The following is a 26508-nucleotide window of genomic DNA, read 5'->3' as shown; positions in this document are numbered from 1 at the left end:
CATATGAGCTTTCATCTTTTCCTATGGTGAATATAGTAGATTATTGACCCTAAGTATTTGTTCCTTTATATTGGATGCATTTTACTTTCATGCATCATCAAACTCAGTTTGGCCTGCTTTGGCCAATGAGATGTGAGTGAAAGTGACATGTGTCACCTACAAGCAAACACTTTAAGAACTATCTCATGGTGCCACCATGGCTGTTTTCCCTTGTCACATGGGAGTTACTCTTAAAACCTGGAATGAAGAGGATATAGAATGGGGGTGCAGCTGACCTCTAAAGGACATGTAAATGAGACATGTAAATAAAGCTTTCTTGAAAGCCCTTGAGATTTGAGGGTTATATATTACCGTGTCACAACTTAGCCCAGCCTACGTAGTTGGGTTCCAGGTGTTTCATCTCAGTTCAATTTCAGATGAACACATGCAATTTATGGTGCCTGTGAATAGCAGCTTCTAGAAGTCTTCCCTGCCACGTCAGGCTTTAGTGAGGTCTCTGGGTCATGAATCTGAATTTTATGTCACTCAGTGTAAATGCAACTGTTAGAGTACTTTTTAAAGCGATTGTAGTGATCCCACTGATATGAATGGGGAAGGAGACCAGAAAATTAGATGTTCAGCTCTTGTATTGCTGTTACTTTCAGCAACAATGTTTTTCTCATTAAGTTTAGGAATTATGTTGGTATAGACTTTAAAATCTATGGTCTTTCAAAAAATAAAATCAAATCCTTGGCTTAGGATTTTGTTTGGGTGATTTATGAACATGTGCTTTGATAGAGATGAAATAATTATTTTTTGTTATTGTGGTTTTTTAAAGATTTTATTTATTAATTTGAGAGGCAGAGATCACAAATAGGCAGAGAGGTAGGTGGGGGGGGGAGCAGGCTCCCTGCTGAGCAGAGAGCCCTATGTGGGGCTTGATCCCAGGACCCTGGGATCATGACCTGAGCTGAAGGCAAAGGCTTTAACCCATTGAGCTGCCCAGGCATCCCGAAATACTTGTTTTTAATGTCACACTAATTCTTATACTCTAAAAGTAAAGAGTAGGTATAACTTACTCACTTGGTCAAACACTTGATTGATAATCGGTTTGGGGTAATAGACACAACAATAATGCCAAAAATGATTCTTGGAATGAATTAAGTCCTTTTAATTGCCTTTTCTTCGTTCTTAATATTATTCAAGATTTTCATAATTGTCATTCAACCAAAATGTTGCCCTGTCATCATAGACAGGCGACCTGAAAATGTCCTTTTAAATTAAAACAAGAACCAAGGTGTTAGCATTGGTGTTAATGGAGAAAGTGCAGTTGGGAGTTGGCTGTGGTTCAGAAAAAAAAGTTCAAAAGAGGAAATGTTGGCTCTTGATGTTGCGTGGATTGAATTTACTTCCAAATGGATAACAGTCTAATAGGTTTGATTGTTTCAGCCTCATCCCTTGGGGGCACTTGAACACATCGTAGAACCTCCATGCTCTTAGCTCAAGTGTCCGCATCTTGTACAATGTCTTGGACCAGAAAATACTTCAAATCAAGGACCTGAGCAGTGTTCTTGCTTTCTGTTTGCTGGTACCAGAGCTTGGCTTGAGAAATCTTACTCACACTCATTAGACTCCCTTCACATAATATTAGACTCCCTTCACATAATATTAGACTCCCTTCACATAATAAAGGAATTAGATGATCATCTGTCAAATGTCGGCTTCTTACTGTCTTCTGGCAACACTCAGTGGAACCTGATTTCCAGCCGATGCAAGAGCACCGCAGCTCTTTATCTTTCTATTAATGCAAAGACCAGTTTTGTTTCAAGAGAAAACTTTCTAGTTTTGGAGTTAAGTGGTGGTTGCCAATGAAGTTGAAATCTTAAGAAAGGATTACAAGTTTTATTCACTAGACAGTCCAGTTTTCCCAATTTATAATTTAATATAATAATACACTATTATATCAATGTTATTCATTAATATATTGACATATATTTATGTGATATATTGCAATCAAATAATATAGTAATATAGTAATGTTATATGATATATTAATATATTGATAATATATTTTATTTATATTAATATATTGATAATGAGTTAATACTATAATTTTATGATATAATAATTTATTGGATTATTCTTTTGAATATTCTCTGTAGCCAGGTGACCATTAAAATCCTGATTAACACATTCAGGGTTAATTAATTGATAACCATGAACATAATGTTGCAGATTTAGAAAATGCAACTATTTCAGACCTGTATCAAATTTACTTGCACTTGCAGAGTTTACATGATCTATACATAAATCATACAATATATTTATCTTGGGAATATAACCTATTAAACATTTGTCCACAGCCTAAATTACTTTGAGCTCTGTTTTAGGTGTAGGGTTAGGTTGTGTACCTGAGACCTTTCTTGTTTCTTGATACTTTGAGCTCTGGAACTGTATTTCCACGTGTTTGTCACCATTCGAATGCCTCAGTTATACCTGAAACTCAACGGGTCAAACCGTACTTGGGACTTTCTGTCAATCCTGGATTTCTTTTGGCCAGCCCTCGCTCGGAATACCAGAAACCCAGGAGGCCTCCTCAACTCTGCCTTCTCCTCGACTCCCCCATCCACCCTCCCTCCCCCGCTCCTTCATACTCAGTTACAGCTGCCTGGACTGGATGCCCAGTTTCCCATCACCTCTCTAACCATCATCTCTTGCTTCCTGATGGGGCTTCCCACACCTTCTTTATTGCCCCAGTTTGGTTCTCCTCATGTCTGTCAAGGTATATCCTTTTAAACACAGAAATCTGGTTAGACCACACCACTTTATGGCCTCTTATGCTCACGATAAAAATTGAAATGCTGAATATGGCCAACAAGTCCCCACGGGGACTAGCGTCTGCCTCTCTCTGACCCATCATGCCGCTCTAATCATGACGGCCAGCCCTAATTACTCGATCACATCAGGCTGGACATACAAGCCCCTGATTAACTCCTGTTCATCCTTCAGACCTCAGCTCAGACCCACTTGGTCAGGAATACCTCTGACTTCCAGATCCAGTGAGTTTCTCTCACCATGTGTCTTCCTCCATCTCTACTCTTTTCTGATTTTTTGATTGACTCTCTCTTCCTCTGGACTGAAGTTCAGGTCTCACTTTTCTTTAGCCTTAGGATTGCTTTCGGATCATTGCCGGGAACTTTCTCTTCCAAACTGTGCTATAGTACTTACCCAAGTGTCCTGTACTTCCTTCAAGGAATATTATCATTAAGATGGGGGCTAGAATTTAGTCTTGCTGTCTTCTTGGAAAAGCAGACTGCTTTAGTAGTCAGTCTGTGGGTCACAGATTGTCATGCTTACCTTTAAAAAAACCCCTTTGTTAGTGATCTGTGTTGCCAGTTGAGCAATGCTTCTCTCAGACACAAGTTTTTGGTCCCAGCACTTATAGTTCAGGCTTTCCTTATGTGTATCCAAGTGAAAAATGAAGTGGCTCTTGGCTGTGGCTAAATGAAGCAATTCTAAGCATTACCCCAGTTTCAGAACGTGCCCATCCGTCAGTAGATTCTTTTGTTTTTGTTTTCTTTTGTTTTTTAAAGATTTTATTTATTTATTTGACAGAGAGAGAGATCACAAGTAGGCACAGAGGCAGGCAGAGAGAGAGGGGGAAGCAGACTCCCTGCTGAGCAGAGAGCCCAGTGCAGGGCTCCATCCCAGGACTCTGAGATCATGACCAGAGCCAAAGGCAGAGGTTTAGGGAATTGAACTTCCAGGGGAGGAAACTGATCCACTTTGGCATGAGGGTCCAGAACATAACTTTGTAATCTATTTTAAAACAGAGAGAATGTGAGGGAAGAATCTGACTTAGCATATGGTTTCTTTCCATTTTCCTTGTTGACATTTATTTCATATTAACACTTTTAGCCTCTGCCTTAAAATCTAGCAGAAGAAATAATACTTCCTAGTCTATTAGAGTTCGTCCTTTCCCTAACATTTTGGTACTTTTTCCTACATATAATGGTTTTTTATTTGTATTTTAATTATATGAGGTTTTATTTGTTTGTTTTGCTTTTAGGTATTTTGGACACCTTCAATATTTGCCTTCTCTTTTCTGATCAAGCCTGATTCATGAAATGGAACTAAAGCTGAAAAATCATCTACTTCTTTGTCTGCAAATTTGAGACACACTTGGGATGGTCTTAAGTGCATACAACTAGACTCTAACTGCAGCTATGAGTTCAGACGAGAAGGGCATATCCCCTGCTCATAAAACCTCCACTCCGACCCATAGAAGTGCCTCTTCTTCAACATCCTCCCATAGGGACAGTCGGCAGGTAAGAGAACAGTACCAAGTGCGTTTTGTTATTTTCTGCAAATACAATACCGTTAGGATATGATGGGCTCACTAATTAATTCTGAAATGTTGTTGTGAAGAGTGTTATTCCACAGGAAAACTCTCCTGGTGATGCCTATGAAGACCCTGCTCTTGTTTTTCTGTTGTTTAGGATCCTTTTTTAGAGTGTATACCACCAGGAGGGGTGGCTGGGGAAGCCCTGCTTTCCTCTTCACTGTGCACCCAAAGAGTGAGAGCACCTTCAGAAACTTGAACTCTCTGCTCTCTCTCTTTGTTCATGGAAGGGGAGGAGGCGTGTGAGCCTGCACAAGGTCTTCTTTCTACAGGTCTCTCACTGGCCTGTCCACCACGAACTTCTGTTGGGTGTTTCTCGAAATGTGGTGACAGATTCAGGCCTTAGGAAACAAGTAAAATCATAGTATCAGAGAATTAAGGGGGGGGGGGGGGCTCTGCTAATGCTTAGAGTCAGTAGAGAAAATCAATTATTGTTAATAAAATAATTACTGTTCTTGTTAATAAATAATTGTTTAATCCTATGGAACCAATTCTGTCCCTTATTTTTGTGTACAGAGTTACCTCGTTACTACCTCAGGAGCTGTTGTACCTGCCAGGGCTGTGTGGGGGGAGTTAGTCCTATGAATTGTCTTCACGGTCAAAACAGGTTGTTGTTTGAGTATTGCTGTTGGCCATTATGCCAAAATCTCCTGATGGGATTTTTTTGTGATGTAACTGGAAATTTACAGTAAGCAGGTTTAGTGAACTATTTATAAAAATGTTTCTTTTGAGGGACATTTGCTTAGTAAATCATTCTTGCAGTGCTTTTCCTCCCTGTTTTATGTGTTGAAGGTATATTGCCTAGTTTCCAGAACTATGAACTTCGGTTATTTCATAGTTCATACTGTAGATGTGGGTTTTGAGACAGCCAATCCTGATGTGACTTCATTCTTCTAGATGGTGGGAAGGCACTGCTGGGTTATTCCCTTAGGGGGGCCTCAGTCTGCAGACCCTCCCTGCACTCCTCCCATTTCTAGCAAGAGATTGCTGGGTTATCTGTAAGAATCAGAGAATCCTTACCTGTATATTTTTCCCAGGTTCTAAGGTTCTAGATATCTCTGCTACCAGTATTTTGGACACTGGTGTCCTTTGTTCTAGAGTTCAAACAGGACGTCTTCCCTTCACTAGAAGCAGTTATACCATTAAATTTATGACTACCCACAGTTAAAATGTTGAAAGTACCATGAATGAAAACACATTTATGGTAAATAGCAGCTATGCTAAGAGGCTTTCTAAGTCTGCGATTTCAGATTATCGTTCACCTGCCTCCCTGTCCTTTCTTGTTACGGCTTCTCCCTTTCTCCTTTGCCCTGGGTATTACAACTGAAAGACACTTTAAGCAGCCTGGCCATCCCAGCTGCTGAGGCAAGGATGGAATTGACCCGGATCACCCCAGAGAATTGTGGCAAATGGAAAAGATGGATGATGGCTGTGGAAACATCTGTCGTGCATTGTGGGGCGGCCTGTTGCACCTGAGCTCCGGCGCTCCTGTGCAAAACAACGGGGAGAAACCGAGACCCCAGTCCACAGAGGGAGTCTGAAGGTAGAAGACATGACTCCTGGCTGCCTTGTGAATGAAAAGTCTTGTGATGAGAATAAAATAGCATGTCTGTAAACCGAGACAATGTTCGAAAGGTCATTATTCGTTAAGGAGGGTTTACTTTAGTTTCTGTTTATCTCAGTGGGTTCAAACTCTCCCCAGGACTCTCTCCTCTGCTTCCTTCCTGCCTCCTGTTGGTGTTGGTTCATCTCTCTCAGGGGAGTGAATAGAGAACAATTAGAGTTCTGTTTCTCCCTCCCTGTCTCCATCACTTCCTAACATCTAGTATTCACTTGTGGAAATTGGAATTTTTGAGTGATCCTGTGGTATCCTATGATGCAGTGGTTTTTATATGTACTATTATTGTGTGTGACTGTTATCCTAGTGGAGGGATGGGAAGAAAGTGTGATAAATTAGTCTTCCTCAAATGTTACTGTTCTGATTTGATAGACATTGATGCAAATCGAGTCCATCCTATTCCTCATAAAGGGATCATATAAGTAAATGATCTGCACACAGCGGAGAATACATTGATACCTTAATGCTCACTGTTTACCTGTCCTTACCAAGGTCTAGTTCTAGATCACTAATTAATCGATTGGGCATTTCTACATAGATGTATCACTACATCTAAAATTAATACATATAGGTCCATTTGCTCTCAGGATAATCATCCTCTCACGGACCCAGGGTCCAAGCCATCCTTTCTCCTTTGACCCTCCCACATTCAGTAGGCTGACATTTTATTTCCTCTTCATAATGTGACCACTTCTTTCTATTTCCACTGCCTACCTGCTAGCCCAGACTCCATCATCTCAGTACCTTCCGTGGTTCTCTGACCTCACTGTCTCCCTTACTGCCTTGTGAGATCAAATTTCCTTACTATGGCAGATTCATTCTCACAGCCCTTCGAAGACTCTTGTTTGCCAACACAGTTAAGGCCATATTTCCTTCCTTGGTGTCCCATGATCTCCATGATCTGATCAAACCTCAGCATCTCCTTTTCCTCCCACGCCATACAGTCTTGTTTATTCATCGTTCCTCAGAGTGCCCCATCCCTGTCTCTGGGCTTCAAGGATTGGCTCATAGGAACTTGCACTGACCACTCAACCCCACGTTGCCCTCTCCCTTCTCTGAACTTTCACAGAACTTTCTGGCAGCACTTGACATGTTTCCATTGTTTATCTTTTTATGTACTGATCTCAACTGCTTTTTTTTTTTTTTTTAAGACTTTATTTATTTGAGAGAGAAAGAGAGAGCATGAGGAAGTGGAGGGTCAGAGGGAGAAGCAGACTCCCCGCTGAGCAGGGAGCCCACTGTGGGACTCAATCCTGGGACTCCAGGGTTATAACCTGAGCTGAAGGCAGTGGCTTAATCAACTGAGCCACCCAGGCACCCTCCTCATCAGTTTTATGAGCAAACTGACGACATGCTCTAATTCTTTAGAGACAAGCATTGCACCTCAAATATTTTAATATATCCTAGAGGATATTTTTAAAGACGTGCAATGGCATCAGTCTTGTCTTCTTATTACAAACTTGCCATTCCAGATTTATTTGTCCTTTCTCTTCTTCCTTCCTCATAGATTACATAAAACAAAGAACATCTGCTAAGCGCATAGTAGTAATTGGCCCATCCTTCCTGTGGCCAAATTCTGTAGAACAACAGGTGAAGGAGGAAGAGGAGCTGGGAATTGAAGTGATTCGGTGCCCCTGTGATTTCACAAAGTGTTTCTTCATGAGCACAAGAGGGTCAGGACTCCACTTAGTACTTAACTAGTTGGAAGGCTTCAGTAATTGCTCCATTTACATTTCATTTCAGACTGATAGTCAATGTTAGAATATCTAACAAAATTAGCTGTGTGTGGTGTGTGCGCGCGCGTGCGTATGAGAGAGAGAGAGAAAGAGACAGACACAGAAACAGAGAGATCAACTATAATTCTTAAGCTCCAAGAAATAGATGCCCTAAATTTTTCAAAAAGGAAATAGAGGGGTTGATTATGACATCTAGAACTTATACATAAATCAGTACTTCCAAGTATATCTGTCAAAGAAAGCCTTCCCCTTGAGATGCTGTATGAAAAGAGTTTTATTATCAACTGAGAGGAATGCTAAACACAATCTCTTTTTGCAATATACATTAATAAATTAAGGACACTGATAAATCCTGTTGTTAGAACTTTAACTGAGCACTTCTAGAATCTAGTAGATTTCGGAACTTTTTTTATTCTTCTAAGATTTGGTGGTTAAACATCCACATTCTTCTTTCTGTTAAGAAATTGAAAGATCTGGGTGGCTCATTGGGTTAAGCTTCTGCCTTTGGCTCAAGTCATGATCCCAGGATCCCGGGTTTGAATCCCACATCAGGCTTCCTGTTCAGCTTCTACCTCTGCCTGCTGCTCCCCACTGCTTGTGCTCTCATTTCCCCTCTCTTGCTCTGTCAAATAAATAAATAAAACCTTAAAGAAAAAGAAAGAAAGGAAGAAAGAAAGAAAGAAAGAAAGAAATTGGAAGATCTAGGAACACTGGAGCCCAGATTCTGAAATGGCAACACCAGACTGGACTTAGAAGCACCTTCCCCTTTAGATGGGGCATGTACCCTCTGATTGGTCATAGTCCCTGCCTTTCCTTATTGTGCTTCAATGTTTATGTTTCCTCCTCGGCCCCAGAAAGCATTTGAATTGCTAGCCCTGATCCTGGATATCAAGTCAACCACAGTAATATTGAGGTTACCAAGAGTGATCTCCAGTTGGACGTTAAGAGGGCATCGCAAACTTAGCATGGCCAAAACTGAGCTCTTCATTTTCCTCTCAAATTTACTGCTTCCCAGTCCTCCTTATCTCAATAAGCAGCAAGTCTCTTCTTTCTTTTGGTCCAAACAGAAACTTTGCCAGAAATCATCCTCAACACATCTTTTTCTTACACCTGCTTCCAAACCCTCAATGAATCCTATTGGTTCTACCTTCAGATGTACCTGGGCTCTGACCTCTGCTTACCACCTCCTCCCCCTCCACCCTGGTCTGAGCTACTGTCACATCTCATCCAGACGATGGCCATAGTCTTTTACCTGGTTTCCCTGCCTGTATGTCCCTCACCCGACATACAGACCATTTTCACAGAGTGGTCAGAGGGATCCCTTCAAAACCTGTGTCAGAACAAGCCACTTCTCTGCTGCAAACCTTCTAGTGGTCCCATCTGTCTCTGAATAATCCTTGAACTGCTGACCATTGCCTATAGCCTCATTCATCATCTGGTTCTGCCTACCTCTCTGATCCCATCTCCAGCCTTGTTCTCCTTATTTCTCTCCAGCATTTTCCTCTATTGTGTTCCCACCTCAGGGCCTTTGCATTTTGGACCCCCATAATCTAACTTGCTTTTCCTCCAGGCATCCCCAGGTTTGTTCTTATATTTGACTCAGTCTCCAAATGCATCCTTTTTGGATAGCCTTCTCTGTTCTGCCCTGCCTACCCTCATCATGCATTGCCTGCTCACCTCCCCTGTCTTCAGAGCATTAACCACCACTGGATAGGTTACGTATCTATCTGTTCCCGTCTATGTCCCCTTCCTCTATGGCCTGTCACTGACCTGTAAGCTCCCTGCAAACAGGGATTTTATTTCCTTCAGTAATGTCCGCCTAGCACCTCACACGGTACTTCACATATGGTACGGCTCGAATATGTTTGAATGAATAAATAAATGAGGAGTCAGTATGGAGAGAAAGATTGGGAACCAGGTTCCAGAGGTCTTGATAGCTGTGAAGGAATAATCATGGTGGCGAGATGACAAAGAGAGAAAATAGTATCGTGGGGAGCTCTGTATCTCCCAAGACGAGTGGATTTTGAGAATGGAAGAGGGATTATACAAAGGTGGTGAGGGGAGCTGAGAGCACAGACCTTTCTGCTTGCTGCTGACGGCGCTTATATGGTGAAACAAGGGACTTGAGGCTAATGAAGGAAACGGTATCAGACAAAAGCAGAGTTGGGAGCATTCTGCATGAAAGTTAAAAATATTGGTGGGGGTGGGAGGTAACTTATTTTATTTTATTTTATTTATTTGGTATAGTTGACACATAATATTACATTAGTTTCAGGTTTACAACATAATGATTCAACAACTTTGCACATTATATGCTGTGTTCACCACAAGTGTAGCTACCATCTGTCTTCATACATTGCTATTAAAACATTGCTGACTATATACCCTATGCGGTGCCTTTTCTCCCTGTGATATACTCATTCCATAACTGGAAGCCTGTAGCTCCCACTCTCCTTCACCCATTTTACCCAACCTCCCATCCCCCTCCCCTCTAGCAACCATCAGTTTGTTCTCTGCATTTGTACGTCTTGATTCTGTTTTTTGTTTGTTTATTCATTTGGGATTTGGGTCTTTTTTTTTTTTTTTTTTTTTTTTAAGATCCTACTTAGGAGTAAAATCATATGGTATTTGTCTTTCTCAATCTGATTTATTTCACTTAGCACAGTACCCTCTAGGTTCATCCATGTTGTCTCAAATGGCACAATCTTACCCCTTTCTTTTGGCTGAGTAATAGTCATTGTGTGCATATGTATATATATCTCTTATATAGAGAAATATCTATATATACAGACACATACCACATCTTCCTTATCCATTCATCTATCGAATGGATATACTTCAGAAATGGAAAAAACTTGGGTTGTTTCCATATCTTGGCTATTGTTTTTTTTTTTTTTAAGATTTTATTTATTTATTTGACAGACAGAGATCACAAGTAGGCAGAGAGGCAGGCAGAGAGAGAGGAGGAAGCAGGCTCCCCGGAGAGCTCCATGTGGGGCTCGATCCCAGGACTCTGGGATCATGACCCGAGCTGAAGGCAGAGGCTTTAACCCACTGAGCCACCCAGTCGCCCCATATCTTGGCTATTGTAAATAATAGAGTAAACATAGAGGTGTATATATCTTTTCAAATTACTGTATTCAACAACTTTATTTTTATTTATTTATTTATTTTTATATTTAGCTAGCCAACATATCATTAGTGGGGTTTTTTTCAAGATTTTTTTTTTTTTTTACTTATTTGACAGAGAGAGATCACAAGTAGGCAGAGAGGCAGGCAAAGAGGGGTGGGGGGGGAAGCAGGCTCCCCGCTGAGCCGAGAGCCTGATTCGGGGCTTGATCTAAGGACCCTGAGATCATGACCTGAGCTGAAGGCAGAGGCTTAACCTTCTGAGCCACCCAGGCACCCCCATATCATTAGTTTTTGATGCAGTGCTCATTGACTCATTAGTTGCGTATAACACCCATTTCTCATCACCACACATGCCCTCCTTAATACCCTTCACTCAACTACCCCAATAACTTTATTTTAAAACAGGAGTAACTATTTCCCACTCATAGTGCTTATTCTATGGTGACATTATATGATAGGCTAAATTGATGACCAGCTGACTGGATTTTGTTTGTTTGTCTTGATAATTACTCTTACATTTACATATTTTAGAGAATTTTTTACAATATGCAAGACTGAGACCACCTGTAGAGACAGTCTTGTGGTTCAGGGGATTATTTTTTTTTTTTTTTTTTTTTTTTTATAAACATATATTTTTATCCCCAGGGGTACAGGTCTGTGAATCACCAGGTTTACACACTTCACAGCACTCACCAAATCACATGCCCTCCCCAATGTCCATAATCCCAACCCCTTCTCCCCAACCCCCCCCCCCCCCCCCCCCCCCCCCCCCCCCCGGCAACCCTCAGTTTGTTTTGTGAGATTAAGAGTCACTTATGGGATTAGGGCCAAGGATCTGCATTTTAAAAAAGTGAGGCCACTGTTTGGAGCCATTGTTTATTTTTATTCGTATCATTATCAGGTCATTTCAGAAAACCAGATGCTATTGCTCTAAGAATTTAGGATTTGCAGTGCATAATTACCAGATGATAGCGTCTATTAGTATGAGTATTAAACACAATTAGAATTGTTATAGCTCTACCAGGTTAGACATTGCAGATGTTTCAATGAGTTGATCTCTTTAGCTTAGTGAAAAATCAAAGAAAAAAGTATTAGCCATTCCTTATAATGATTTAAAGTTCACTGAAGCTCAGAGATCATAAAATAAATAATTTTTAAGGAAAAATTATATTATGAATAAGTCTTAAGAGGCTTATAGTTAATTTTCTAGCCAGTTTTTTTTTTTTTAAAGATTTTATATATATTTTTTGAGAGAGAGAGACAGAGACAGAAAGAGTGAGCAGAAACAGGTGGGCTGGACAGAGGGAGAGGAAGAGGCAGACTCCCTGGCGAGCAGGGAGCCCTCTAGCAGACCCATCCTGGGACTCCAAGACCATGACCTGAGCAAAAGGCAGACACTTAACTGACTGAACCACCCAGGAGTCCCTTGCCAGTTTTTATAAATATTTCTTTAGTATTGTAGTCAATCTTCAACAACAAATAGATTTCAATTACATGGATATCTAAAAACATTTCGTATACATTATCAACATTCCAAAACCAACCATGACCTGTTCAGTTAATGACAAGTGAAAGCTGTCCCCAGCAGTGATTGTGTGGGACTCCTGGAACCATGGACTGGCGATATAACCTCCCAGATCTGGGGTCAGCGGTATCTGACATACAGCTGACATTAGAAGAGAAGAAAGTGCCTAAAACCCTAGATAGTAAAAAATGCCCCTCATCACTGTCTCTGCTTTATGTGTGGGGTTTTCATACAACATTTTTTCTTGGACAGACAGGCTGATAAAAATATCCCCCAGCATATACATGAACTGAATTGGACTATTTCTCTTCCAGTTGAAACTCTGAAGCATCTTCTTGAAATAGCTTTGTTAAATGAAATAACCAAATCACTGCTTTGAAATATAGTGCCTATCTTCTGACTATGAAAACTAGTTCCATCTTTGAGTTGAGAAAAATAAAATATTACCACAAACAAAAACGTTCTAGTTTTTAGAAAAAAAAAAAATGCAGGCATTCCCGACTTGATACCAAACCTCCAATTTAAACTTGAGCTGCTTCCAATTTAACTTTTTTGGGATTCCATTCATCCCATGGAACCCTACTTTTAGAACTTAGGGCCAGTCGGTGTCAGTTGGGGAAGAAAAAAAAAATTGCTTGCAAAACCATGCTATGACCAACTTCTTTGGTTTAGATGCATTGTATAAATTGGGTGTTCTGGAAATCTAAGTATTAGGCATAGTTCCTGAATAAACAGAACGATACCAGCACCAGCGAATATTTCATGAGTTTTCACTGTGGACAGTTGGAATGATCTTCACAGTTTTCAGAGACCTAAACTGTGGCATAAAGTGCTGGAATGTCTTCCCCACAACTAGAGAGCCCTAAGCCAGGATTTGCTCTTTGGAAACAAAATTCTAGAGCCCCTGTTCTTGGCCACACCACTATTTGCTTCATTGTGAGGCTTGACAAGCTGAATGTCCAGGAGAAGGGCCTTCTGTACACTTGTAAGCAAACTTGGTAAGGTAGCATTTGTCTGTTATTTCTTAGTTATGTTTTGTGCCTCATTTTTTCCCATCAGTGATAACAGTGATTTATCATCCTCACTGGCCAGAGAAACAATAGACCTAGTAGAACACAGGCCAATATGTTAATGGATTTTATCATGAAATACTGTTATTAAAGGCAAATCATGTTTTTTGGGCTTTCCTGAATTTTCTGTGTTTGCACTTAGACCTGTTGCCTTGGTAATGAGAAGTTTTGACCATTTGTTTGTTCATTGAAAACTGTGATCAGCCTTTTCCATGAAATGAGATGAGCAGCCCCATAGTTGTCCTGCTGTCCCCACCGTTTGGAGATCTCTTTCCCTGCTGCTTGGTGTTTACAGTGTGTACTCAGTCCATGTCAAATGTGCTGAAATTGAGACCACTGGAAAGAAATTTGCCACCTGGCACTCAGATGCTCATTATCCATGAGTAATTCAGAACTTGACACTGTTGTAGAAAGAATCTGGCTGCTGTTTGCCCTGTTATGTTTACAGAATCCTCTGGTTCTCCATGCCTGCTTTATTGGTTCCTCACTGAAGAAGTTATCTCTTATTACCTGAGCCGGCTGGTTTGGGATAGCATTTTTATAGCAGCAAATTTGCCTGTCAGACCCAAGATAAACGCACCCCGTTCAATTCTTCGGCATTACACCAAATGGAAAGAGCCACAGTATAATCAGTGAGTGAACCCCAGAGGGTCTCATTCATAGGTCATTGAGGGGGCCCGGGAATCTGTCATTCACAGAAGCTTCCCCAAGAGACTGTTACTCACCCAGGGTTGGAAAGCATTGCTCTTTCAGAATACATTTATAGGTGTTTCTCAAGGACTATAAAAACATCATCTCAGAGGACCATCAATTCTACAAAACTAATTTATTTGATTTTCAATTTTGACAAATAGAAAATGTTACCATCCCTTTGCCCAGTAGCCACTGAAAGTGACTAGGCTGTAAGTAAAAATACTGTCACAGGGGAAAAGCAAAGCCCCATGCATGTTGCATAAAGTACCAGACTTCCTGACCTCAAATCCTGATTAAGAGCTGATTCTGTAATAATGATAGTAGCCAGTGTTTGTGAGGTTTCAGGAAAACGGACATTCTCATGCACTACTGCCAGCCAAGCACATTAACTGATTCTGCTTTTCTGGAGGGAAATTTTGCAATCCATATCTAAAGTCTTTTGCAAATTCATCCCATAGGATACAGTATCTCAACTTCTAAGAAATGTATTCCAAGGAAGAAACAAAGATAGATATATAAAAAGATTTCTGTGCAAAGATATTTATGAAAGTATTTTTAATGTTCCACAGGGAGTTATTTAAATAACCTGTCTTGTAGTCATGCAATGAAATATTGTACTGCTGCAAAAAATGTTTATGGAGAATGTTTCATGCTCTAAGAAAATTTTACGTTGTTAATTAAAGGAAACTGTTTATTAAGTTGGAAATATAGTATAATTCCAATTTTATTTTTAAGAATTAAGTGTAGGGGCACCTGGGTGGCTTAATCTGTTAATCGTCTGCCTTGTCTTGGGTCATGGTCTCAGGGTCCTGGGATCAAGCCCCACATTGGGCTCCCTGTTCCCTCTACCCCACTCCACCCCTGCTCCTGTTCTCTCTCTCTCATTCTCTCTCTTAAAAAAAAAAAAAATTTAGTGTATATAGGGGCACCTGGGTGGCACAGTTGGTCAAACATCCAACTCTTTCCCTTGTGCTCTCGCCCTCTAATAAATAAATAATTTTTTAAACAGAATTGATGAATTTAAAAAAATTTTAAAAATTTAAAAAGAATTGAGTGTATATACACATCAAAAAAAGCTGAAAGCAAATATAGCAAGATATTGAAAGAGTTTGTTGCTAGTGTGGTAGTTTTAATTTCTTCTTTCTTTTCTGACCCATTCCCCCCCCCCGCCCCCACATTTCTGCAATGAATGTTTCTTGCTTCTATAGCAAAAAAATATATGTCCTATCTTTGGACTTGTATTTTATGAGTTAATGTGTGTGCATATGTAGCTTTAAAATTGTATTTTGTATATAGTAAATATAAATGTTGGCCATTTTAAAAATGAAATTGTAAGCCTTAACTCCATAAGGAAAAAATTTAAAATTAGGTGAATATATAGGATATGCCATGTGGGAAACTTGCAGCAAGGTTTTAAAGCCATCTTTGAGGTACTGAGGCAGGAGCTGGGGCCACCATTTCTCCTTTTAACTCCCTGTATTTATCTCGTGGCAATTTAATTTGTTTGTTCTTTTCATTCAGCAAATATTTATGGACGCATACAGGCAAATCATAGATATATCTGCTCTGAGTTCACATAGGTGATCAAAACAAATTAACTCCACCATCAGTACACACCCATAAATGTTAAATAGATACAGATGGGATTTTTTTTTTCTTGCTTTTATTGTTAGTAAAATCATGTGAGTGATTGTCATCCTGAAAACGTTTGTCTCTTCTGGGTCATTTGAATAGCCTTGTAGAAAATTATAAATAATCTTGACTTTGGTGTTCTGTTCGAGTCACACATAACTGCTGTCCTGCCTTTTAAATGAACTCTGCATGTTCTGGAGCCTTCACTCTTGAGGTGACCTAGGATTTGTCACTTAGGATTTGTCCCTTTTATTTGCCGTTTGTTTATAACTGCTGCAGTGAAGTGTGACCTGAGTTGCTGGGGTTTTCAGTGATTTTGTTAGAGTGTTTATAAGAGTACAGGAAAGGAGCAAACCCACCAGTAAGTTCTCGTTCTAATGTTCCTTGAAGGCAACCATGGGAACTAAAAAACTGTTTATTCACATGCTTTTACCACTTCATAGTCAAGTTTGCTGAACTACTCTTAGCTGTCAATGGACCACTTGATGAAAAAAAAAAATCCTGATGATATTTTTTGTGATGCAGGATTTCCCACTGTAGGCCGGTCCCATGTGGGGCCATGGCTATTGGTTCCCAGTAAGGTTCCTATTTCTACGCAGAAGGAGTCAAGACTGTGAGGACCATTACGTTTCCCTTCAGGGTTTCCCAGGGGTGCTATGTGGAATTTTCCAAATCACTGTTTCTAAGATTTTCTACTTTCATTCATTTCCGTGGCACTTAGATGGAGATTTATGATTAATGCAATTCTGCCATCTTTCAGTGAGAGTAAGACAATTATTACTATAAAGAAAGTCGTAGAATTACTGTTTATTCAGGCATGGCCTTCTGGCTTTGGTGATTTTAATATTTTGTGCTATTGCAATAATAATAATGTTAATAATAATAATAACATTTCCTTGCGGGAGTTACTGAGAAGTCAGCAGGCATGTCCACGTGCCTCTGCTGCTGGGCTGTTCAGGAAGGTGCAGGGTCTGCCTTTCCGCCCGGAGCTCTCTCTTGCTAGTAGGCATCTCGGGCATCTGTCTGCATGCACGTTGTCAGTTTCCTCCATGAGCTCCGATGCTCTGGTCACGAGGTGCTCCTGCCTCCCATTACTAGGCTGACTAGATTACATGACGGTCATGCCAGGTATGGACTCTTCACTTCAGATATCCTACCCCCGCCAGGGTGTTTGGACACCTCTTTCTGTGGCTGTAAAAATACGAAGGATTCCTACGGATTTACTCTTAGGGCATTTGTCACAGAGATGTCAACTACTATTATTTATTAAATGCCCATGGTATGCCAGGCCCTGGGCAGCATTATTGCTTACACTGGGCGCCAGCTCTGTGAGTTGCAGTGTCCTCTAAGGCAGACATTACTGTCCCCGTTTTACGGCTCAAGGACACTAAGGCTGAGGGAGAGTCATGATTTGTCCAAGTCACCTGGTAAATAGCAGCACGAGGGTTGGAACACTCATCTGTGTGATTGCAAATTTATGTTCTTTTCTTGGCATCAGACACTGCATCCTGAAGGCAAATCTCACTGGCTTGCTCTTGGTCCCTGAGTTGGAAATGAACCTTAAGGTCGCACCATACTTAAGAGGACTGTAATCTTTTTGTTTTGTTTTGTTTTACTCATTCCTGCCTCTGCTTCCACAAAAGGTTGTGATTGAGGATGGCCTTTGATGTGTTCAGTTAGTCTCGAGGGAATACACTGCTTGAAATCACTGCCTTTTGGCCATTTAACATTGGCTTTCATTTCAGTAGAAGGCAGTGCTTAAAAGCCTGGATGCAGAGTAAAACCCCAACTCACATTCCAAATCCAACACTTACGGGCTCTGTGTCATTAATTTAACCCCTCTGCGCCTCTCTTGGCTCAGTCAGCCATAAAATAAATGGCATAGTCATTACTCAGAGGCTTTTTGTGAAAAGGGAATGAAATAATCCTTGTAAAGCCTGGAGACAGGGCTGCGGGGAAACCAGACATCCCCCCCACCACCCCCAGCACCGTCATCACCGGCACTCTCGCAGGAAGGTTAGAAGCACCACTGAAACAGTGTGGCTGCATTAAAATTAGATGTAACTAGAAGAGACATAAGCCTCACAGCCAGAAGCCGGAAGAAGAAACGACTTCAGAAGTTTATAAACTGTTTTAGGTGTTTTTTCTTTGAAAATATTTTATGCAATTCACAAATATCAAGATAGCTTAGGTATGATCATCAGATGAATGCTTTCAGTGGAGGTCACGTTCGGAGGTCCAGGGGCCAGTTCTCCTTATGGGTGTCCCAGATTTGTATGAAAAGTGAGCCTTTGCAGAAGTTTGTAGCCACAGACTGAAATAGTTGCAGCAGCTCCTGTAGGTCTTTGAAATGAAATGAGGATAAAGACAGACCTCACAGACTAGGAGAGCCCTGTGGTGGGTGTTGCAGGCTCACACTTTGAGACTCAAGTTTCCCTCCATGGGAGTTGCACCAAATGAACTCTTAGCAAATTAAAGAACTGCAGTGACATGTGTGTCCCAGAGTCCTGACTTTATGCTAAATAGGCGTCGATTCTCTCTGAGCAGGGGGAATAATGGGAAACTGAGTCCCGTCTCTGTGTGTTCTGAGTTCCTTAAAAAACTGACCTGTGACACAGCTATGTCCATCACTGTCACACATGTACCACTCTAATGGGGCAGACAGATGATTGATGGGAGAGACTATGCCTGCTTGGGGGCCAGTGGGATATGGGAGGTCTTTGAACTTTCCTCCCAATTTTGCTGTGAACTTAAAACTGCTCTTAAAGGGGCGCCTGGGTGGCTCAGTGGGTTAGGCCGCTGCCTTCGGCTCAGGTCATGATCTCAGGGTCCTGGGATCAAGTCCCGCATCGGGCTCTCTGCTCAGCGGGGAGCCTGCTTCTGCTTCCTCCTCTCTCTCTCTGCCTGCCTCTCTACCTACTTGTCATCTCTCTCTGTCAAATAAATAAATAAAATCTTAAAAAAAAAAAAACTGCTCTTAAAAAAAAGGTCTTGGGGAAAAAAACAAAAAACAAAAACCACTGACTTAAAAAGTTGTAATTTTAGTATTTGAAAGGAAATTTGATTTTAAAAGAATAATTAACAGGTTTATGTAATCCTTTATTGAACCTGCTTATATGTAAAACACCTTAAAGATATTTCACATGTGTTTCCATGTCACCATGAAAGAATATGAAAATAGGCAGATTGCGAAGAGAAGTACACCAAAGTATAGCGCCGAGTATGATCTTAAAGGAAACCTTATGGAATGGGTTCCTTTTTGTTACTGTAGACGTCACCACATTAGATTTGACCCAGCCATTAGCTTTCAGTCTGCTCAGCAAGAGCTCTGTGGTTAATCCCCTGGATGTTTCACTTTGAAAAGTTAAGTTCTTTAAAATGTTTTCAAAAATCTATCCTATAAGAGCTGTGATTTAAAAAAAAAAAAAAAAAAAAAAAAATTCCAGTATGAAACTAGAAAGCAGTTTTATGACTAATCACATGTCGATGATTGCCAAGAGACTGGTCTCTACAAATTAATCAGAGCTCACCGAAAACCTCCCGAAATTTTTGACTGGCCACAGTGTCCAGGGTCTGTGCTAAGGGTGGGTTGGCAGTAGAGGAAGTGGGTTACCAAGGTGGAGAAGAGCCGGCCTCTACCTTCACAGAGCATCCAATCTAACTAGAGTCCAAGACTGAGAGTATGGTGAAGTTTGAAAACTGTCTTCTTTTTTATTTGCCAATATTGAAACTATAGCATTCAAGTATTTAGATATTTCATTACAAGTAATGAATGGATGACTCAGTCAATTAAGCATCTGACTCCTGATTGTGGCTCAGGTCATGATCTTGAGGTTGTGAGATCAAGCCGCCCTGCATCGGGCTCTAAGCTGGGCGTGGAGCCTGCTTAATATTCTGTCTCTGACCCTGCCCCCCAACCTTAAATAAGAACAAAAACAAACAAAACAATCAAAACAAATAATGAATGGCTATTTGTATGGTTAAATAAGCTCAGGGAAATGCTCTTTTGGCTTTAAACACCCTGAGGGTGAAGGCAATTCTTAAGGTAGTGGATTGATTTTTTTAGGATTGGGTAATAAATAATTGGATAGACAGCGATAGGTTCCAATATACAAATACAAATCTGTGCAAGTTTGCTTAAGAGCTTTTGGCTGCTTCATTGTCATTACAAAGGTTAAACGAAGTAGCTTATTTTTTGAAGCTAGTCACGTTTATAATAATGTATCACCTGGTAGTTTTATCAATTATGCTTTAATTTTTTAGTAAAATAGGTACATACAGTTGTGATAATAAAACATTTATTTACAATTTCTTAGTAAACATTTTTTATGATTATCTGTGACTTGGCAAATCAACATTTGGGGCTTGTATTTTTCACTCAGCTTGAATGTGTGTTATATTGTAATATGTTGGAAATAACCTCCTTTCTTCCATAATATAAGCTGTTTTGTAAAACCAGTTGGGGAAAAAAAAAAAAAAACAAAAAAACCTAACATGTTATTTGTCACAGATAATGCAGTAGGCATTTTGAAGCTTCTTCCTGGTTTGGTCAGCAACCCTTTTGATTCCTAGCAACATTAAATATTCCCAGGTTATCTATAGGGACAAAACTCATTTTTATCACACTTGACATATCCTTAATTGATCTTCTATGTGTGTGGCTTGGTTTGGAAATTAGAGGATTTAGTTTCCTTCCTCTGGCTAAATTCCTGAATTAAGGGTCAAGTTTCTTTCCAAGTTTTGTTTTTCTTACCATGTTCGTTTGTTGAAGGGTGGGGCCAGGGAGGCGATGTATGTGTTCTAGTGCCCATTGACCTGCCAAGATGAGGGTAGAGGGAGCCCTTGAAGAGAAGCTTGAGCCAAAGACATTTCACTGGACAATTTAGATTTAGTAAAATCAGTCACCAAGTGGAACAAGAGTGAAGATGCAGGTTTGCAAAAATTGGTTCAGCCTTATTTGGTCTTTGGTTCGTGGGCTACCTTTTGAGAATCATTGCTCCAGAAACATGGAGGTGGAATGATGAGTGGGAAGTTTGACCTTTCCTTTTCTATTTTTCTATGTTTCTATCTGACTCTTTTATAATGAGCATATATTAGTTTTGTCGATTTAAAACAGAAGAAAGAAAATGAAAGTTGGGAGGAGGACAGTGATCTCCCAGAAGACCGTAATCACGTTTCCGCTTCCACAGCAACAAAATCCTCGTTTTGCTTTCTAATTATAGGATCTCAGAATACATCTAAATTTTAAATGTAGTTGATATGTTTCGCATAGGCTCCTATTCAGAATACCAACACGAGCAAACAAATAATGCAAGTTCCGGGTCCTTTGTTCCCTGTTTGTCTGTTAAAGATCTGGGCACACACCACCAGGTTTTCCCTCCATAAGATGTCTTTGCTTTTTTTTTTTTTTTTTTTTTTTTTAAGGTAAAGTGAAAACAGTGAGTAGAGTCTGACATATTTATTTGATAAAATATCATAGATCTAAATGGCACAATATAATTCAGATTTCACTAACATTTATTTAGTATCATTGTCATGTATTTCACTTAATGTTTACGTTAAACTTGTAAGGTAGCTCATACTATTCTCTCTTTTTCCAGAAGACAAGGATATAGATGCAGAGAGAAATTAAGTAATAGCCCCAAACAGGTACTTAGTATGTGTTCAGAACCCAAGTTCAGTTCTAGTTTCATCCGACTGTAGGCCAGTGGTTTTTCTCATTTTGCTCATTTCTCATCCCTTTCTCATTCAGCAGAGCTGATGATTCCCCCATCAATAGCAGTGCTCCTCTCTGGGATGAGAATGTGGGAGATTATCCCTGGGGGCTCATCAGAATCTATGTGTGGGATGATATGTGTAGTTTGGAAAAGATGCCAGAGATATAATTCTACTTCCCTACCAGCTGCCCCGATCGACATTCTTTGCACTACCCCACACTACACCATGATGGTTTGATTTTAGTCTATTGACTTTAGAACAGGACCTCTTTCAGTTTTGTATTTAATAACTCTGTAAATAGGGATCCCCCCCCAAATACACATAAATTTACCAGACAATTCATTTCATGGAATTTTTCTGGGCTAGCATATTTCCTTCTCCCAGAAACAAATCATGCATTATGTAGGGTAAGGAACTATTTTTTTTCTTACTTTTCCCCCCATTCTTTTAAATCTAAAGTCAATTAATTAGCATTTAGTGTATTATTAGTTTCAGAGGTAGAGGTCAGTGATTCATCAGTCTTATATAACACCCAGTTCCCACTACATCACGTGCCCTCCTTAATGTCCATCACCCAGTTACTCTATCCCTTCACCCCCCTCCCCTCCAGCAACCCTTAGTTTGTTTCCTATGATTAAGGGTCTCTTATGGTTTGTGTCCCTCTCTGATTTTGTCTTGTTTTATTTTTTCCTCCCTGCCCTATGCTCCTTTGTTTTGTTTCTTAAATTCCACAAGGGAGTGAAATCATATGGTAATTGTCTTTCTCTGATTGATTGACTTAGTTTGCTTAGCTTAATGCCCTCTAGTTCCATCCATGTTGTTACAAATAGCAAGATTTCTTTTCTTTTTTTTTTTTTTTTTGACAGACAGAGATCACAAGTAGAGAGAGAGAGAGAGAGAGGCAGACAGAGAGAGAGGGGGAAGCACGCTCCCTGCTAAGCAGAGCCTGATGTAGGAGGGTGCCTGGGTGGCTCAGTGGGTTAAAGCCTCTGCCTTCGGCTTGGGTCATGATTCCAGGGTCCTGAGATCGAGCCCTGCATTGGGCTCTCTGCTCTGCGGAAAGCCTGCTTCTCCCTCTCCCACTACCCCTGCTTGTGTTCCCTCTTTCTGTATGTCTCTCTCTGTCAGATAAATAAAATCTTAAATACATATATATTTGGGTAGAATTTTAAAAATCTATGATCAGACCCTTTATTTTCAAGGTAAGAGAAATAAAAGCATAAAACTTACCAAGAAATTAGAGAAAAAATGGCTCAGGTCAAAGCGTAATTTCCTTCTAATAGTTTTCCAGTCAAGAGAAGAAAAGAGAGGCCTCAATGAGTAACTAACTGTAATACTGACCTTGGCTGTTGAGCCAATGAAATGTTCTCACTAGAGTAAAAATGTCATATTTCATTTTCAGTCTATACCTAAATATTAACTCTATTATTTCTTTGATGTCTTTCAAGTTTATTCCCTCATAGAAAATATTTAATTTTTCCCAAAAATATAAGTAATATCTATTTACTGCACTAAAAAATATATTAAGAAAAGTTAAAAATCTCCTATAATACTACCACCTTTACATAGCTACTGTTAGCACCAAGGAATATGTTTTGACTACCTGTATAGCACCATCATATTCTGCGTGCTCTTTATAGCATGGTTTTCCTGTTGTCAGGACATCATTTGGGTATTTTTTCCATATCAATAAATATATATCAGTCATATTGTCATTTCAGATCATTTCATGGAACCCCCTTAAAAATCACATGTATTAGGTATTTTTTTACTACAACAAAATAATACTTTAGTAAACTATCTGTCCTTGTATCTTTGTATACCAGTCTGATTTCCTTAGGGTAAAGATTTAGCTGTGGGATTGCTGGGTCAATGAGGCATGTTCTTCTTTGTCCAAAGACTTCGTAATAAAATGACTCCTAGAAAGATTATACCTGATTTAATCTTACTCCGGTTATACCTGATTTAATCAAACTCTGTTTGCCCCAGCTGATCCATTTTTGAATCTGATGGTTAAAAAAATCATTATTAGTTTGGTTTTCTTTTCTTTGACTACTTCTGAGGTTGAGGTTGAATGTCTTTTCAAATGTTCTGCATGAGTTGCCTGTTCATGCACTTTGCCTATTTTTCTGTTGGAATGCTATCTTACTGATCTGTGAGTGCTTTTCATCTTCTGTAAAACACAGGCTACTGTTTATTGTATTTGATGAACTGTTTTCTTCTCTGTGCATTTAAAAAGTATTGTAAGATATTACAATTATAATTATTTCATAAGAATTATAAGCAGATCTAGAGACTTAAATGGTGTTAAAGCTCAGAGGTTTTTTTGATACAGTTCTTCCTTTTTGTCTGTTGCCCTTGGAGAGGTAAGCAAATACATTTATGTAAGACTGAGTGGTAGATGTACATTCTCATAAAGTTATACATATGTTGAGACATGCTCTGTGGTTTTTTAAATCTGTTGATCTCTGAACTTTTCTCCAAGCCCGGAACCAGCCCTCCAGCAGGAGCTGAACAACATAGGCATAAGAGGGAGAAACCAAATCCTGTGCTGACATTTTTCTGTTACTGTTGCCTATGGTCTCCTCAGGAACTTGACATTGTTAATGTGGTTCACTGTTCTTACTATGATCCACGTGATCTCTCCTCCAGGTCCTTCTGCATAAAAAATGGATTGTCTAATGCTGGGCTGTATTTCCATGTATTTTCAGAGTATCCACGTCCTGGAGAGGACTGCTTCCTCCAGCACAGAGCCCTCTGTCAGTCGGCAGTTGCTAGAACCAGAGCCGGTCCCCCTTTCCAAGGTCAGTGATGGGATGTGATGCTTTCTAGGATGGCGTGATGCCTGCTCTGGGGCCCACAGGACTATAAACAGGCCTTCCACCTGACTTCCCTTAGGGTAGCTGGGATTCCTCCCATGGGCCTCTGCTGCCACATCTTTCTATCTCCAGTATGTTGACTTTCTCTGCCCGGTGTGAGGGAGGAACAGATTAAAGTATATTTTGCTGGGAATTGCAGGACTACAAAGATCCGAAATACTCTTTAGTTTAAATGAAGAGAAACCATGGTCATTCTCCTGTTGGAGACATGAGCAGCTATTTCTACATCCAGCTAATAAAAAAAAATCACTGGGTCCAGCAAAAAATCACAGTACTAACAACAGCAGCAAGAGCTACCATGATTGCCTGTGTACTGCATCCCAGGAAAGGTGCCAGGTGCTTAAATACACGATCCCATTGAACAGAACCCTTGCTAACAGCTCCGTGCACTGTAGGTATCTATTACGTTTACAAATATGGAAACCGAGAATGAGGAACTTGCTCAAAGTCTGAAAAAGCTGTTCAGTGGCAGGGCAGGGATTCAGACTTAAGACTATTTCAGTTCTAGCCCCGCTGTAGGTCCAGTAGCACCTGCCTGGAGGGGCTGTTGGACATTCAGAGTCCCAGGCCTTCCTTGCTGTGAGCTCTGAGGAGAACACCGCAGGCTACTGATGAAAACCTCTTTTGTTTAATGGAACCCAGCATTCCCTCCCTTCAGAAGCCTTCTCTTTCTTGGACTGGGAAGACATCTAAATTCATTTGTGTCGCAAACAAATTTTTTATGAAAACTTTTCGTAAAGAAAAGTTGAGGAGATGCTATCCTATTCATCCCTACCCCTTGCTCTACTCCCTGCAGTTTTCTTCTGTGGGCTGCCTCTCCTCTGGAGAAACTCAGAGAATAGAATGCTTGGGGATTTGGAATGCAAATATAAAACTAGCACTTTATTTCCCCAAAAGGACTTTGAAATATTTATCACTGGTTCTTCCACTTCGCTTATCCTATACTAAACAGAATCCTTTAAGGAAAGAACATACTTCATGGTATGGAATATATATGCTTGTGCTCTTTATGTTTGGAAGACATTGCAAGTTATAAAGTTTGTGGTACTGGACGGGAGTAGACTGCAGAACTAAGGAAAGGGGGTTATCAAACTTAAAAAATAATTTAGAGAGAAAGAGAAGATGATCTGATTTCTATTTGAACGGCAAACAGAGAGAATGCCTACCTGGGAACTACAACTAGTCATCTCTTTGAAAACATCAGTTCTCTCTTACAGGCGGCTAGCGGAGAGAAAGAAGTAAATACTGAGGCAGTGGGCAAGGCAGCTCACATTTCTTGAGCATCTCCTTTGTCCCAGGCATTGGATCAGTACACACACTCTTTTCCAACATCAGCCTCCTCAACGAAGTGACTACCAATGTTCTTCTCATTTTGCTGAGAAGGAAAACTGAGACTTGGGGCATCACTAAGTTAGCTGTCCAGAGTCAGATAGCCATGAGGTGTGTGCCAGAAACCAGGATGGTGGGAGATACACGGTGACAGGAGACCTCTGAGATGGACATGCAGAAACAGAAAGGAGAATTGCTGGTATTAAAAGCACAGATCAGGGGGCGCCTGGGTGGCTCAGTGGGTTAAAGCCTCTGCCTTTGGCTCAGGTCATGATCCAACTGGGATTGTGCCCCTTATCGGGCTCTCTGCTCAGCAGGGAGCCTCTTCCTCCTCTCTCTCTGTCTGCCTCTCTGCCTACTTGTGATCTCTGTCTGTCAAATAAAATAAATAATAAAACCTTAAAAAAAAAAAAAAAAAAAAGCACAGATCAGGAGGAGCTTTCTGTTTGTTGAGCACAGGGAGGCCCTGGGCGATTGCCACCCCTGCAGAGGGCACGGAAGCTGAGGGCATGGAAGCTCCGCACCCCGTGCCGAGAGTTGCCCTCTGTGTCTCTTCCGTCCGGCTCTTCCCGAGTTTTATCCTCGTGTAATAAACTAGCGGTCTAGTACAAGAACAGTAATAAAGAGCAGATGCCCACGAGGCTTTCTCTGGTCCCTCGTCTCCCACCACGTGCACTGCGAGCATCCTTGGCGTCTGACTGTATACTCTGGCTACGTCCGTTTGCGCACAGTTCCTGATCCTGGCTGTGCTCTTCCTCTCCTGCAGTGCGGCATGTCTGCTCCTTCTGGAGTCTC

General features: G+C 40.5%; 1 protein-coding gene across 12 annotated transcripts in view; it reads left to right on the top strand.

The window, feature by feature from the left end:
- OSBPL6 (oxysterol binding protein like 6) overlaps positions 1 to 26508 on the top strand; it is a 204355-nt gene that overhangs the window by 110556 nt on the left and 67291 nt on the right. For all 12 annotated transcript variants that reach the window (XM_059166931.1, XM_059166941.1, XM_059166939.1 and 9 more), the window contains 2 exons: positions 4049 to 4307; positions 24217 to 24309. In XM_059166931.1, the coding sequence (XP_059022914.1) occupies positions 4206 to 4307; positions 24217 to 24309 (195 nt within the window). In that variant the 5' untranslated portion in view covers positions 4049 to 4205. The remainder of the gene's footprint in view (positions 1 to 4048; positions 4308 to 24216; positions 24310 to 26508) is intronic.

This window comes from Mustela lutreola, chromosome 3, assembly GCF_030435805.1.
Source record: "Mustela lutreola isolate mMusLut2 chromosome 3, mMusLut2.pri, whole genome shotgun sequence".
NCBI classification, from domain to species: Eukaryota; Metazoa; Chordata; class Mammalia; order Carnivora; family Mustelidae; genus Mustela; species Mustela lutreola.
The sequence above is the reverse complement of the archived record's forward strand: the minus strand, read 5'-3'. Positions and strand labels throughout refer to the sequence as shown.